Source organism: Mixophyes fleayi, chromosome 3 (assembly GCF_038048845.1).
Source record: "Mixophyes fleayi isolate aMixFle1 chromosome 3, aMixFle1.hap1, whole genome shotgun sequence".
NCBI classification, from domain to species: domain Eukaryota; kingdom Metazoa; phylum Chordata; class Amphibia; order Anura; family Limnodynastidae; genus Mixophyes; species Mixophyes fleayi.
In genome coordinates, this window is record NC_134404.1 from 110,327,415 (window position 1) to 110,343,303 (window position 15,889).

At 38.9% G+C, this 15,889-nt stretch overlaps 1 protein-coding gene across 1 annotated transcript in view; it reads left to right on the forward strand.

Moving 5' to 3' along the window:
* The window catches only part of NAALADL2 (N-acetylated alpha-linked acidic dipeptidase like 2), a 608,694-nt gene that overhangs the window by 418,183 nt on the left and 174,622 nt on the right, over positions 1-15,889 (forward strand). The window contains exons 8-9 of the mRNA XM_075202155.1: positions 5,829-6,034; positions 11,501-11,632. Of these exons, the coding sequence (XP_075058256.1) occupies positions 5,829-6,034; positions 11,501-11,632 (338 nt within the window). The remainder of the gene's footprint in view (positions 1-5,828; positions 6,035-11,500; positions 11,633-15,889) is intronic.

Sequence of the window (15,889 nt, forward strand, 5' to 3'; positions counted from 1 at the left end):
TTACAAATATAGTTTTGAAATGTTTTTTCCTATAAATTAATGCTGAGTATTATTTTTTTTTTATTGAAAAAACTATTTTGAATCTGTCAATTTAGCAATACAAATAAATAACTGAAACCTGTTTCAACTATGACACTCCTGACGATCTTCTCATGCCTAATCAAGTAATACACTATTACCATATAATGTACTGTTATAGTATAGCATTAGGGTGTAGTACAAATGTCAGATGCAAATAATACAGACACAAAGAGTACTGACACTAAAATGCTGACACTAAAAATACTGACAAGTAAGAAATACCGAATGTGATAAAGTGTGACATGCAAGAAATCCCCAAACAATAAATACCTGTAGGTAAGAAAATCTGACACACGTAAAATGCAGACAGTGTGATTGCTGACATTGAAAATGCTGACAATCGCTCTGTTGGCATTAAGAGGGCATTGCAAGCGGGTCCTGTTTTTTAAGTTTCATTTGTCATGCACACTTTTAAGACCGCTTTTTAGAATTGTTCAAAGAAGAAATATTTTTTTGTGTGATCTAATTACACATTAAAAAGTGCTGGCTGAAGGATAGCATGCAGTCATCTCTCTGTAATATTTTTATTCATTTGTAACTGAATATTGTGTGTTGAATATACTAAAACAATACTGCAGATGAATTGCAGAATAAACAGGTATTATAGTAAAATGTTATTGTAATCATATAATTGGGCATTTGACAAGTCCCCTTATTTTTTTATATACTAAATACCAAAATAATATAATCTACAGTACCATGGCAGTGACTGAAAACTATAAGACTTATAAACACATGTGATTTGAGAGTATTATTATTATCTTTTATTCATAAGGCACCACAAAAGGTCTGCAGCACCGTGCATGACATATACAAAAGCAGTGATGAATTACACATTATTATTATTATTATCGTAGATTTGTAAGGCACCACAGTGCTCCGCAGCGCCGTACAGTAGGGAAAACAGAACATACACATACAAGGTAGACAAAATAAACACAGACATGAAAACAAAGGGTATGAAGGACCCTGCTCATTATTATTATTATTATTATTAATATTTATTTATAAGGCGCTACAAGGCATCCGCAGCGCCGTACAGAGACAAACAAAATCACAATACAATGGGAGACAGCACAGTACAGTAAACACAGCAACTCAGTACGCTCAATGCACAGCTAGAGAGGGCGGGGAAAGGGGAGGGAGGATCCGAAAACGACGGGGCCCAAGAAGGGGGGCGCGGAAGACAGGGAGACCCCCAGGGGGGAGGAGGGAGCGAAAGTGGACGTGGGGTGGAGGACCTTTGAGGAGGAGGGCTAAGTAGCTGGAGAGCAGAGTTAGAAGTGGTGGAAACAGGAGGAGAGATGGCCCTGCTCAGAGGAGCGTACAATCTAAGGGGAGGGGTGGACAGACAGAGAGACGGAGGGGAGAGAGGGAGAGTGGGGGAACAGAGGCAGAAGATAAGGTAGGAAGTTAAGTGGGAGACAGAAAGGCTTTAAGAAAAAGGTGGGTTTTTAGGGCCCGTTTGAAGCTGGACAGATTAGGGGAAGTTCTGATGGAGGGAGGGAGCTTGTTCCAGTGGAGGGGGGCAGCGCGGGCGAAGTCTTGGATACGCGCGTGGGAGGAGGTTATAAGGGGGGAAGAGAGGCGACGGTCAGAGGCAGAACGGAGAGGGCGGGATGGAGCATGAATAGAGAGGAGGGTGGAGATATAGGGCGCAGTGGAGTTGGCGAGGGCCTTGTAGGTGAGTGTGAGGAGCTTAAAGAGGATTCTGAAGGGGAATGGGAGCCAGTGAAGGGCTAGGTAGAGGGGGGAGACAAAAGAGGAGCGGCGAGAGAGGAAAATAAGCCTAGCTGCAGCGTTAAGGACGGATCGAAGGGGATCGAGATGAGAGTGGGGGAGGCCAGTGAGGAGGAGGTTGCAGTAGTCCAGGCGGGAGATGATCAGAGAGTGGATAAGGCATTTGGTGGCATCTTGGGAGAGGAAGGGCCGGATGCGAGCGATGTTGCGCAGCTGGAAGCGGCAGGATTTAGCAAGAGAGAGGATGTGGGGGCCAAAGGAGAGAGAGGAGTCGAGGATGACACCAAGGCAGCGAAGTTGGGGGACAGGTGAGATAGAGGTGTTGTCGACAGTGATGGAGAGGTCAGAAGGGGATGGGGTATGAGAGGGAGGAAAAACTATGAGCTCAGTTTTGGCAAGGTTAAGTTTGAGGAATCGAGAGGACATCCAGGAGGAGATGGCAGAGAGGCAGGCGGACACCCTAGAGAGGAGGGAGGGAGAGAGATCAGGAGAGGAGAGGTATAGTTGAGTGTCGTCAGCGTAAAGGTGGTAGCTGAAGCCGAAGGAGCTGATGAGTTCACCCAGGGAGGAGGTGTATAGAGAGAAGAGTAAGGGTCCCAGAACAGAGCCCTGAGGGACCCCAACTGGAAGGGTGGATGGGGGGGAGAGAGACCCAGAGGTGGTGACAGAGAAGGAACGGTGAGTAAGGTAAGAGGTGAACCAGGACAGGACTGGGCCGGAGAGGCCGAAAGACTGGAGGGTGTGAAGGAGGAGGGGGTGGTCAACGGTGTCAAAGGCTGAAGAGAGGTCAAGGAGGATGAGAAGGGAGAAGTGGCCCCTGGCTTTTGCAGAGAGGAGGTCATTGGTGACTTTAGCCAGGGCAGTTTCAGTGGAGTGGAGGGGCGGAAACCAGACTGGAGAGGATCAAGGAGGGAGTATTCAGAAAGGTAGGAGGTGAGACGGCTGCAGACGAGCCTCTCAAGAATTTTGGAGGCAAAAGGGAGAAGAGATATGGGGCGATAGTTCGAGAGAGAAGTGGGGTCGAGATTAGGTTTCTTAAGAATGGGGGATACGAGAGCATGTTTGAAGGAGGAGGGGAAGATGCCAGTGGAGAGGGAGAGATTAAAGAGGTGAGCGAGGTGGGAGCAGGTGGTGGGGGAAAGGGAGCGAAGAAGGTGGGAGGGGATGGGATCCATGGGGCAGGTAGTGGGGGGGGAGGATAAAATGAGAGAGTGGACTTCCTCGCCGGTGGTGGGACGGAAGGAGTGGAGGGGAAGGAGAGAGCTTTCATTCAAAGTGGAAGAGGAGCAACTCAGATTGGAGATTTGGACAGTTGTGGCGGTGCATTAGTGTGAATAGTGTTATCGAAGATAAGGTCACTTCTAAAAAAGAGATAGGTTTTACATATTAATACATATTTTAAACATTACATAATACACAAAGAGCAAAATACAAATACCAGACTTTCTGAATAAACAAATATACAGATAAAACATTAATGCAGATCAAATAATTATGTGGCAGTGATTGAGAGTGATGGTAGTGACCAGCGTGAAAGTAGGACTGAGCTTAAGAAAACAGGGCTAGAGAAGCAGACCAAGAGGTACAGAGGGTCATGGAATAGTAAAAGGAGAATGCAAGGATATAGGTCCCTGCTCACGAGAGCTTACGTCCTGAAGGAAAGTGGGAGACACATATAGCATGGTAATGATTGGGGGAGTGGGGTTGAAAGTTAAGACAAGGGAGTTAGGAGGAAGGCTGATAGACTTGAATAATGAAATGAGTCCTAAGGGCAGAGCTGAAGTCTTTGAGAGTAAAAGCTAACCTAATACGACAAGAGAGAACGTTCTTGAGCTGGGGAGCAGCCCAAGCAAAGTCCTGGAGGGGAAAGTGAGATGACGTAATCAGTGAAGTAGTGACTCGGTGGTCATTGGCCGAGTGGCGGGTGCGGTAAGGAGTGTAGGTAGAGATGAGGTTGGAGATGCAAGGGGGAGGATTGATTTTAAGTTAATTTAATTCTGTTGGCCACAGGGAGCCAGTGTAGCGACTGGCAGTAAGGGACAGCAAAGATAGACCGGTGGGAGAGAAAAATAAGGCAGGCAGCAGCATCAAAGATTGATTTTAGAAGGGCAAGGGGAGAGTCAATTAGTCCACAGAGAAGGAAGTTACAGTAATCGAGGCGAATGATTACTAGTTATTGAATATGAGTTTTGGTGGCTCTCATGGTGAGGAAGTGCTGTATTTTGGATATATTTGGAGATGCAAGTAGCAGGGTTTTGAGAGGGGCTGAATGTGAGGTTTGAAGGAGAGGGAAGAGTCGAGGATGACCCCAAGGCATCGGACTTGAGGGACAGATAGGAGGGTGGTAATATTAACAGAAAGTTAGAGGGGGAGGTGAGGGAGGAAGGTGATTAGTTCAGTTTTGGAAATATTGAGTTTAACAAAGTGCTGACTTATCCAAGATGAGATGGCTGAGACAGTAGGAGACAAAAGGGAAGGACAGATGTCAGGGGATGAAAGATAGATTTGGGTATCATCAATATAAATGTGGTACTAGAGGCCAAAGAAGCAGATGAGATCACCAAGGGAGAAGATGTAAGGGAAGAACAGCACAGGGCAAGAACAGAAACTTGGGGAACTTTGACAGGTAAGGTAAGGTAAAAGGGGGGGATGTGGAGACCGAAAAGGACAGGTTGGTGAGGTAAGAGGAAAACCAGGAGAGGACAGTGTTATAGATGCCTAAATATTTGAGAGTTTGCAGAAGGAGGGAATGGTTAATGGTTTTGAAGGCACCAGTGAGGTTGAGAAGTATAAGAAGGGAGAAGTGTTCTTTAGATTTAGCGAATGTCATTAGTGACCTTAGTAAGGTTAGTTTCGGTTGAAGTGGAGCAAAGTGTTTATTTTACAACTGCTCTTTTTGTTTGTTGAACAAAGTAATGGGTGGTTGCAGGCAAAGTAGAACATATATTTAGCAAGAACAGTTAAAAGTTGTCAGTGCCAAAAATACCTATTTACTATGCAAATAATTCATGTAAACTGTCTGTGCTATAAATGTGCCATTTTATCGGATGTCACATTTAATGTGACAGCTCATAGCAGTGGTGAACATGATGCTTGTGTTGAAATTAAAATGTTGTCTCAAAAACATTGTTGTCAGACTCTAAAAGTGGGTAAACTAATAATGGAACAAGCAAAAAACTATTTTAGGATTATAAATTAGGACCTCTGTCTATGAATTGCAACCCACAAATTATAACTGTAAAGCACATTCAGTACAAGCTATCAACTAGTTTTTATTTGCAAAACTTTGAACATGACTATGAAAATAAACTTTTTTTTTACTGTATTTATTTCAATATCTAATACTGCACTAACACTTTCTACATGACCAGCAAACCAAATGCAAAAAGATACACAAGTTTACCCTGACAATCAAACTGACTTAATTAAGCTTAAGAATAATAAAGTGAAATCAATCCAGCCAGTTCTTGTTAGGTCACAAAATTATTTCTTGACTCTTCTTCAGCTTTTGTGATCCTTATTTATCATGAAGTTAGTTTTATGATGGGCTTAAATCCAATATGAAACATTGTCATTCTGTCTGAAACCTATTTTAAGTTTTATTGGCTATGATTGCTTCCCAAAATTGCCAACAGAGTAAATATTTTGTTTTGTGAATTAATAATAAATTAAAATAATATTAACTGAATGCTGCTTAAAAAAATCCTGACGGCCTACATTAATGTCTCTGTCATTCTACAGATCAACTGATATAGATGAGTAATATCAAAATTAATTAATATGGTTGACATTTTCCTGTAAAACAATTTATTGATTGCATCAGTTTTGAAAAATGTGTTGTATGTTTTGATTGGATAAACAGTTTGAAAGTCATTCAACATCATGTTTCAAATTTACTGACCATTTCAAAACATGCCAAACATATTGTTAGGAGCATACAATAGACATGCACTGTGTAAATATTGTCTTTTAATATTGATTTTCCTTTATGAAAATTCATTTTCCAGACAGATACATCATACTTGGCAGCTCCCACACTGATGGATATAAGGGAAGCATTCAGGAATGGGCCAGCGGTGCTGCCATTATGATGTCAGTTATCAGATCCATGATGTTAAAGGTGAAGGCTGGATGGCGACCACATAGGACAATTCTTTTCTGCTCATGGGGAGGAAATCCATTCGGTAACATTGGTTCATACAAATGGGCAAAGGTAAAAAATACAACTTAATGAAAAGGATTTCAACACCTAGGGGTAAATGTATTAATGTCCGGATTCTTCAACTCCGGCGTGTTCAGCGTCTTCGGCGATTAAATTTAAAGCGGCGCTGCCTTGTAAAGGGAAGTTTCCCTTTACAATGCAGCGCCGCTTTAAATTTAATCGCCGAAGACGCTGAACACGCCGGAGTTGAAGAATCCGGACATTAATACATTTACCCCCCTAGATGTTAAATGTTAAAATTATTGTTGTGGTAGCAATTCCAATAACTTTATAATGCACTGTTACACATCAGTAAAGAGGTTTAGATGTGTTTCACTAAGGCCAGAGCAGCTTTTTTTTTTTTATCAATCTTTGTCTCCGACTTGCCTGCTGTTCTTAGTTTTAGAGTGCACCGAGGTAGAACTACATGTTGCCAATCAGATTATCATAACGTTCACAGCTGGAGAAAAGGAATGTGCTGATCTAAAATGTGGCCGTGTCCTGTCCACTTGTATGTTATATTAAGGAGGATAGGGATGCATGTGATAAGGGTAGGGTCATGGTGTGGGTATAGTAAAATAGAAAAGATAGTGGAAGGACCTGTCCCCCTCAACATTAGCTGTGTGAAGCTCCTGCCAAACAAAGTTCATACATCCAACTTGTTTGGTTTGGATAAACTAATCAAAAACAATCAAGATCACACCTTTTTATGAATCTAATTATTAGTTTTAGACAGCAAAAGCAGAGCCACAACTTTTGATTAGCTGTTCGTTATACATACCAGTGAACTGCTTTGTTAAGGAGTGTATAACATTAATGGGTCATCTGCACTCCCTCCTCACCAGTACATAATACCACTTCTGTTAGCCTTTTAGTTTAGTTAGTATTTTGGATGTTATTTTATGTGTCTGTTCTTATGCTGCAGGCTTAATATGGTAAATAATTTGTTATTCTTTAAAATCAATTTTATTTTCCTCTGTAGTACTTAGAAAACTACTGTGTATCTTTTGGTCTATCATGCCAACTGGGTGACCATAGCTTCCACAGCATTGTATTAATAGATATGGTCCTTAACAGTTTTGTGCATAAGACAACGAACAGGAGCATGCAGCAACATATTACTGTATATTGAACCATATTATTTATATACAAATTTTCAGAACAAACCTCAGACCTAATCCACATTAATTGGCTGATTGTTAAAAAGTTAATACATAAAATAGTTACCATAGTGTACTGCATCCCTGGCAAGCGCAGTGACCATAAAATGACAGTTACAGAGCTTGAGATTCCTACAATGCATACTATACATTAGTGTTCAAATGATCTAGTTACACCACTGACTCTAGATACTGAGGTTGACTCTGTAACATACATGAACTAATACACAAGTGACATGAATGCATAGTAAATATAGCAATATTAGTGTAGTTTTATCATATAATCACAAGAAGCACAAGCATATACTCATTCATGCACATGTTTTAAAGCATGACAAAGAGATTACCAATAGCACCACACATTGCCCATTAGTGGAAATCAACATATAGTCAATATACAGTACCTTGAAAAAGTATTCAATTAAATGTTTAAAAGGTTGTTGGACTATAAATGATACAGATTTTCAATGAGGTTGAGGTTAAGACTTTGACTGAGCTACTGAAAGACCTTTTTGATTTTGTTTTTGACCTGTGCTTTGAGTCACTGTTAGGCTGAAAATTGGATTTTCTTTCAAGCTTTAGTTTTTTAGCAAAATGAAAACAGGTGCTTTGAGGTATTTCATGTATATATGTATATTCATGTACTTTGATCTATCCACAAAGATCGAACAAAGTACAAGATCCTCAAACGTGTCGTTACACTGTATCAGCTGCAGTGATAAAATGCGACAGTCCCAGTGCGGTTATTATTGTGTTGGGGCCTTCACAAGTTATAATTTGCTTACATACAGTCATCATGGCCAAAAGTTGTGAGAATGACACAAATATTATTATTTATAAAGTCTGCTGCCTCAGTTTTTATGATGGCAATTTGCATATACTCTAGAATGTCATGAAGAGTGATCAGATGAATTGCAATTAATTTCAGAGTCCCTCTTTGCCATGACAATGAACTTTATTTCAAAAACAACATTTTCACTGCATTTCAGCCCTGCCACAAAAGAGCTGCCTGATATCAGGTCAGTGATTCTCTTGTTAACACAGGTGTGATAGTTGACAAGGACAAGGCTGGAGTTCATTCTGTCATTGAATAACATATAATATAGAATAACAGACTGGAAGCTTTAAAAGGAGGGTGGTGCTTGAAATCATTGTTTTTCCTCAGTAAACCATGATTATTTGCAAGGAAACACATGCAGTCATTATTGCTTTGCACAAAAAGGGCTTCACAGGCAAGGATATTGCTGCTAGATCGATTGCACCTAAATCAACCATTTATCGGATCATCAAGAACTTCAAGGTGAGTAGTTCAACAGCTGTGAAGAAGACTTCAGGGCACCCAAGAATGTCCAGCAAGCACCAAGACCGTCTCCTAAAGTTGATTCTGCTGAGGGATCGGGGCACCACCAGTGCAGAGCTTGATCAGGAATGGCAGCAGACAGATGTGAGTGCATCTGCATGCGCAGTTGCACAAAGACTTTTGTAGGATGGCCTGGTGTCAAGAAGGCTAGTAAAGAAGCCACTTCTCTTCAGGGATAGACTGATATACTGCAAAGGGTATAGGGATTAGACTGCTGAGGACTGGGGTAAAGTCATTTTCTCTGATGAATCCCCTTTCAGATTGTTTGCAGTATCTGGAAAAATGCTTCTCCAGAGAAAGAAAGGTGAGCGCTACCATCAGTCCTGCATAATGCCAACAGTAAAGCATCCTGAGACCATTCATGTGTGGAGTTGCTTCTCAGCCAAGGGAGTGGGCTCACTCACAATTTTGCCTAAGAACACAGCCATGAATAAAGAATGGTACCAAAACATCCTCCAAGAGCAACTTCTCCCAACCACACCAAGAACAGTTTGGTGATGAAAAATGCCTTTTCCAGCTTGATGGAGCACCTTGCCATAAGGCAAAAGTAATAACTAAGTGGCTCAGGGATCAAAACATCAACATTTTGGGTCCATGGCAAGGAATCTCCTAAGACCTTAATCCTATTGAGAACTTATGGTCAATCCTCAAGAGGCGGGTGGACAAACAAAAACCCACAAATTCTGATAAACTCCAAGCATTGATTAGGAAAGAATGGGCAGCCATCAGTCAGTATGTGGCCCAGAAGTTCATTGACAGCATGCAAGGGAGAATTGCAGAGGTTTTCAAAAAGAAGGGTCAACACAGCAAATATTGACTCTTTGCATAAACTTAATGTAATTGTCAATAAAAGCCTTTGACACTTATGAAATGCTTGTAATTTTACTTCAGTAACATCTGACATAAAGGTCTAAAAACACTGAAGCAGCAAACTTTGTGAAAGCCAATACTTGTGTAATTCTAAAACATTTTTCGAAGACTTTAGATTGATAAAACATTCAGCTGATACCTGCTTCACAGATCAGGTCCTTCCTTATATCGGCCTGATTTCATCAAAGGTTCCAACAGTGTAGAGGAAGGAGGTCTCAGGGTATGGATCTCTGCCTCAGATGTACTAGAAGTGGGTAACTCAATTTTCCAGTTACTATTATATCATTTATTATATATTACTGATGGCAACAGAGTATACTTCTTGCACCCGAATACATTTTTAATATATCCCATGCTTGATGTGGAGGGTTCAGCAAGCTCACACTCATTTACCATGAATAATAGATGGCATCCTGTGATTGTCTTACCCAAAACTGCTTAAATACAGAACAATACCTGGGAATATACAGAGGCTTTCATGTAAATATTTCAAGAGATATGGATAAGCCCATTGTTAGTATGGTGGCTTGAGCGTCTTGTTGATATGTTGTTAGTGTACGTATTATACAAAACTTTGCATAAATTAAATCATCAAGAATAATGCAGAGATGGAGGTGAAGTGTCCTAGCGATAATTAAGTTAACTCTCCTGGTACGCAAGAACTGGGACATTTTGTTTCTCAAAATTCAGACTATTCCTTCTCATTGACAATCAGTATATAATTTTTATCATTGGATAAAAAGAGAAATGTGGGAGAAATGGGGCATGGTAGACTGAACTGGAGCTACGGTTCCATCAGCATGGGCCAGGATCAACAAATAGTCGACTATGTGAACTTGTATTTTGGACATTGTTGCTGAGTTCCTGGGCACTCATCTGGCTGTACAATTGCTGCGATCTGACACGATCCTATAAACTACCATAATACAGTGCATTTGTTTGCATTATTCCTATTTGCCCGAGTGTATAAAAGTCAAAGTACCCACTAGAGGATACCAATAATGGTGTCTTGACAGTTAAAAAAACCCAATATACATAATAATAATAATAACAATAATAAAACACAACTGCCGGGGAGTCTACAGGGGGCAGATAATTGACCAAAGCGTGCATGTGGCTGCGAATGTGGGAACCCCACATTTCAATTTGCACCATAGCTAATTGGCCTAAACTTACATCATTGCTACTTTTGCAGACTTTCTTCAGTCATCTCTCCAGTCATATCATACATTATATTTTATTTAATGAGTGTTTTTTCTGTAAACTTAACCTTACTTTTTCATAATGTAATATACAATTCATGCCCTGTATGTGCTGCATATGATAGTTTTATCTGTCCAGTGGTTCCCTATGGTCCTTACAGTAATATGGAACAACATTAATGCTGTAAGACATAATCTACAATTAACAAATATTCAAAGCATCTAATACATGTAAGTGCAGAATGAGAAAATGAATAGATGAGCTTCTGTATCCTGTAAATAGATATCTTTTTTTTAATTAGAAAAGCTGAATGCCTGCAATCACATCTGTCTTTATTTAAGGAAGAAAGAAAAGAAACAATTTCTATCATAGAGAAATGCACGTTTTGTGTTACCCATGCATAGGTAAATATAGATGTGATACACTGTCCCTGCCACACTTTGAGATTTTCATGCAAATTGAATCATTGTCATACAAACAAATTGGCATGGTCAAATAAACCATATGATTCATCTAGCTGATTCTCTAGCTAGGCCTTTCTGAAAATATGAATATATAGATGCTATTACAATGACAATGTGAACGTGACTTTCTAGCAAGAAACAGACTGCATTAGCGATGACTACGCTTGATGTGTTCTTTATGTCAAGAACATATTTTAAAACACTCTTAGGCAGTTGAGCATTGTAATAGTTTGGCACTCTATGCTTTTAAATAAATGCTGAGTGAATGTGTTGATTCTGTTACAGGTAAATGTGCATTACATTCTCTTTAGAACCATCGAAGAGCAAATATGTGTGCTTTTTAAATAGCCATGTTCATCTGGCTCAAGGTTAAATGTTACTGTTTTATGAAATGAATATAATAATGTTGTTCTTGTTTCAGGATTTTCAGAGAATTCTCGCTAGCAATGCGGTTGCATACATTGGTTTGCAAAATCCAGTTCATGGCAATGACAGTTTGCATTCTATCTCATCACCATCTCTCCAGCAATTAGCAACTGAAGTAACCAAAAAGGTAATGTTACAGTATAAACATTGCATTGTGGGGAATGACATACATAATTTAAATTGTATTGTTTTTGTTTTACTGAAGGCAAGAAAAGCATGATGTCTGTCTGTAAATACTTAATACAAAATAAGCAAAAATGTCCAACATATTGTAGTAAACTACCTATGTCAAATGTTTTAACTAGAGATGAGCAAATTTACGGCAAAATTTCATTGAGGACCAGTGGCCTGATTCATTAAGGATCTTAACTTAAGAAATTTTTTATTTAAGTCTCCTGGGCAAAACCATGTTACAATGCAGGGGGTGCAAATTAGTATTATGTTTTGCACATAAGTTAAATACTGTTTGTTTTTTCCTGTAGCACACAAATATCAACTTTAAATTTCAGTGTACAAATAAGCTATCAAGTATTTGTGTGCTACATGAAAAAACAGTCAGTATTTAACTTATGTGCAAAACAGAATACTAATTGCACCCCTTGCATTGTAACATGGTTTTGTCCAGGAGACTTAAATAAGAAGTTTCTTAAGTTAAGATCCTTAATGAATCAGGCCCCAGGTCATTTTGCAGAAGTGCAAAGTTCCAGTGACACACTCTTTGCTTTCGATTTTCTTTTTGCCATTCCGCCAAATGGCCAATCCACTATGTCTTTGTAACTTCGGAATCTTACAGGCTTTATAGTCTATAAATAGAGCCGGGTCATTGAATGTGTCAATTACTTCTACTCTGTGCTCTGTGGTGTAGTTTGAAGTTAGTGCAGAAAAATAGTGATAGGGGGGATTTCTGCATGGAATACTAAAGGACAAATCCCCATTACCAAATGTGTAATGAGTTGAATATTACATGTAATGGTTTTGAAAGTATAAATCAGTCATGAAAACTACGCAGATTATAACACTATAATTTCAAGACAGTGAAATATATATTTTGCGACCAATTACTCAAATAACCCATGTTTGTCATTAAAAAAATACCAGTAGATGCTTAAATAATGCTGTCATTGAGACAAACTAATATCAGTGTGTCATTGATTAACTCATGAAAGCATCACTTACTCATAATAAGCAGAGTACACATTAAAAAACAGTTTGTAAACCATGAGCCATTTGCCGACAAAATTAGGAGGAAACGTGAATGTTCCTTTACAATTTTCTGGATTTCTGTTTAACGGTTTCCATATCATAGCAAAAAAAGGCCCACGCATCAATAACTCCCTAAACATAAACATAGCAGTAATTCCCCAAATTGGTAAATAATGTTTGACAGTGTTACAATATTTTTTTTGGACCACTAAGATTCACTGACAATCAGGATTGCTTTAGGGTGATAACCAGGATTACGTTATAGCTGGAGATGTTTGACAGTCACTTACTTTCACAATGTTAGACACAATAATTTGGGTAAAACTTCTTACTGCTAAGGAATTGAAAAGGCAGGGAGAAATGTAAGGTGTAAAATGTGCTATTTTCCAGAAATGACTTAACTTAACAATGGAAAAAGACTGATCTGTCTTGGAATTCAACCATTGCGCAAGTAAATAAGATCTGTCAACAATCTAGTATCCTTGGCATAGTTGTTGGTTTTCTAGAAATATGTGTAAATATGGAAACTTGGATGTCATCATTGGAAGATAACCAACTGAAATCTGTTACCACTGTCTAATGCAGAACATAATGCAAGTTTAAGCATAAGGTTATTCTTATGCTTACGGTATGATTATATTATTGTTTACTATCATCATTATTTTATATACCTCCAACATATTCCACAGCGCTGTACAACTCTGGCCCCACTGATGCTTAAGTTAAATTCCTACCTCCCAGGAATATAGGCACACAGACAGCAGGGCCAATTTAGTAAGAAGCTATTTCACGTATTATTATGGCCTGATAGGGGAAATTGGAGCACCCAGAAGAAACCAGAGATATAGAGAGAGCATATAGATTCCCCATAGGTACCCTGGTCAGAATTCCTATTGCACCAGTGCTATATCATTCTTTATTGTTTGGAACGTTTGTTAGGGGCAATGATTTTAAAGGCTGTAGAGTGTAGTCATGTGGACTATCCCCCAATGCACCTGACATTATGGAATTTTATAGTTCATAAGAAAAAATGGAAGAGAAAAAGATGTGTATAGACAGGGTACTCCTGAGTGTCAGGAGTGCCCTGTCATAGCAATATAATGTATAGAGGGAGCCCATGACTTTTTTCTGTGCGGTGTGAAACTTTTGTATCATTGAATTCTAAGCTACTAGCACTGGTTCCCCCAGCCTTTTTTGCACATCATCATTAATTGGATTTTAATTACCAAATCCTTTAAGAAATTAACAGGCTACAATTCAATAATTAAAATGTAACTTGTTTTGCTGTCTGCAATACATGACTGTAAAATGTAATACATTTTGTCACATTTTAAATATCATGCGCTTAATACATTTGCAAATTTTCAACTATTTTGATTTGTAAATCTGTTTATGAAATGGCATTTGAAAGATACGCAGCTAGCAATTACTGAACTTAACTCTGACTGCGCGTGACCTTTTTATATCTTCAATTAGAAAGCAGTGTTACCATGGTTGAAGGTGGAATACTAAATGAGAATCAATTATCCATATGTTGTTTCTTTAAAGCATGTCATGCAGAGACTAAATAAATGCAACATGCCCTAATCACCTGTAGCAAAGCTGGAAATTGTGCATGAATCTAATTGGCAGATATATTTATACAGTAGAATGTATCTATATTTGGGTATGGTATGCAGCAAATGTTTTTTAATTTGTTGTATTAAAAGTATGATCCCTCTCATTAGGATGTCCCCAAGTTTAAAGGATGGTTAAGTTTGAGATATTACAAAGGTGGTTTTGACATAAATACTGTGAATAAAGTGGAAGTCCACATATTTAGATAATCGCTGCAACCCGAAACAATATTATTATTTATTAGTTATTGCCAGTACCAGTCTGTAATAAACAACCATCCAGCTGTACATGACCATCCGGAGGACTCTGCTCAGAACTTCTGAGGGGGGACTTCACTGCACGTGCAACCCTGCCAACCACCACCCCACACTCACCCCCATGAATTCTCATAAGAACAGAACAGATGCCTCTCGAGCGGATAGGACAGAATCGCCAGGCCCCCATTGTCACAAGGCACCATAGCAGCCACATTGGTTACAAAAGACCACTGGCCAGAACATTCAGTATTATAAAGAAGATAAGTCAGTTGGTACACAGTACATTCAAGGTTCTTTGATAAAAAAGGACAGTACCCAACTATTTAAGTAGTAGCTGCTGACAGGTTTTTATTCTAGGTACCTGGAAAAGAGCATATGTAGATTAGACAAATGGGTATGAATCCATTACAGGAATATTAAAGGCATCACTCTTTTAAAACAATAAAAATGATGATATCTAAAGCACTATGAATTTACTGATTGGAAATAAAATTAAACAAAGTGTAGCTTACCCAGAATATAACTAACCATTTGATACTGTATAGCGCAATATATTAATTGAAAAACATAGAGTTTTAGTATTTAAACCAAGGGTTGTGGAATAAATGAACGAATGGCAGAAGACTGTGGATATAATTTATGAAAGCAAAAACCTCTTTGAAGGTGCCAAACACCTTGAACGAGTCAGAAACTAGATTTTATCTTATGGAGTAAGATTTTTGAAATGATATAAATGAGTAGAAATGGCATCTTTTAGGGGTGTAACTTGTTTATGTGAACAGGTACATGGCCATTTCCAGTCTGTAAAAGGACTCCATTTCTGTGCCAAATAAGAGGTGCCAGAGATAATCCCATACATTTAATGGGATGGAATCTGTTCTTATCAAGTGCATTTCGTTGGAGAAAAGCATTTTTAGGCACACTATACCCGATGTAAAAGCACATGTTAAAGCACATGTAATAGTGATAGACCCAATGTCCTCTTGATGTCATGGTTAAATTAAGCCACAAATCAGCCTAAACCATGCAGAACCATGCAGTATTTTTTCAGAAAACGTAAAAGTTTAATTTAAGAAATGTGTGGTTCAAAAGTGGTAACAGGTGGGACTTTTAATTTTATTCTTGCACTTTTGAGCAGTGTGCTTCTTCGTCTTTGTGCCATCCAATTCACAACTGTCCGAACGCAGTGGAAACAGTGCATATTTGAAGGCACAACTGAATTTGTAGGTCATTGATGGACATCTTAGTCATGTAAATGGACCTAAAACCTGGGATGTGGTAGAAAACATAATTTTCTAATAATTTCA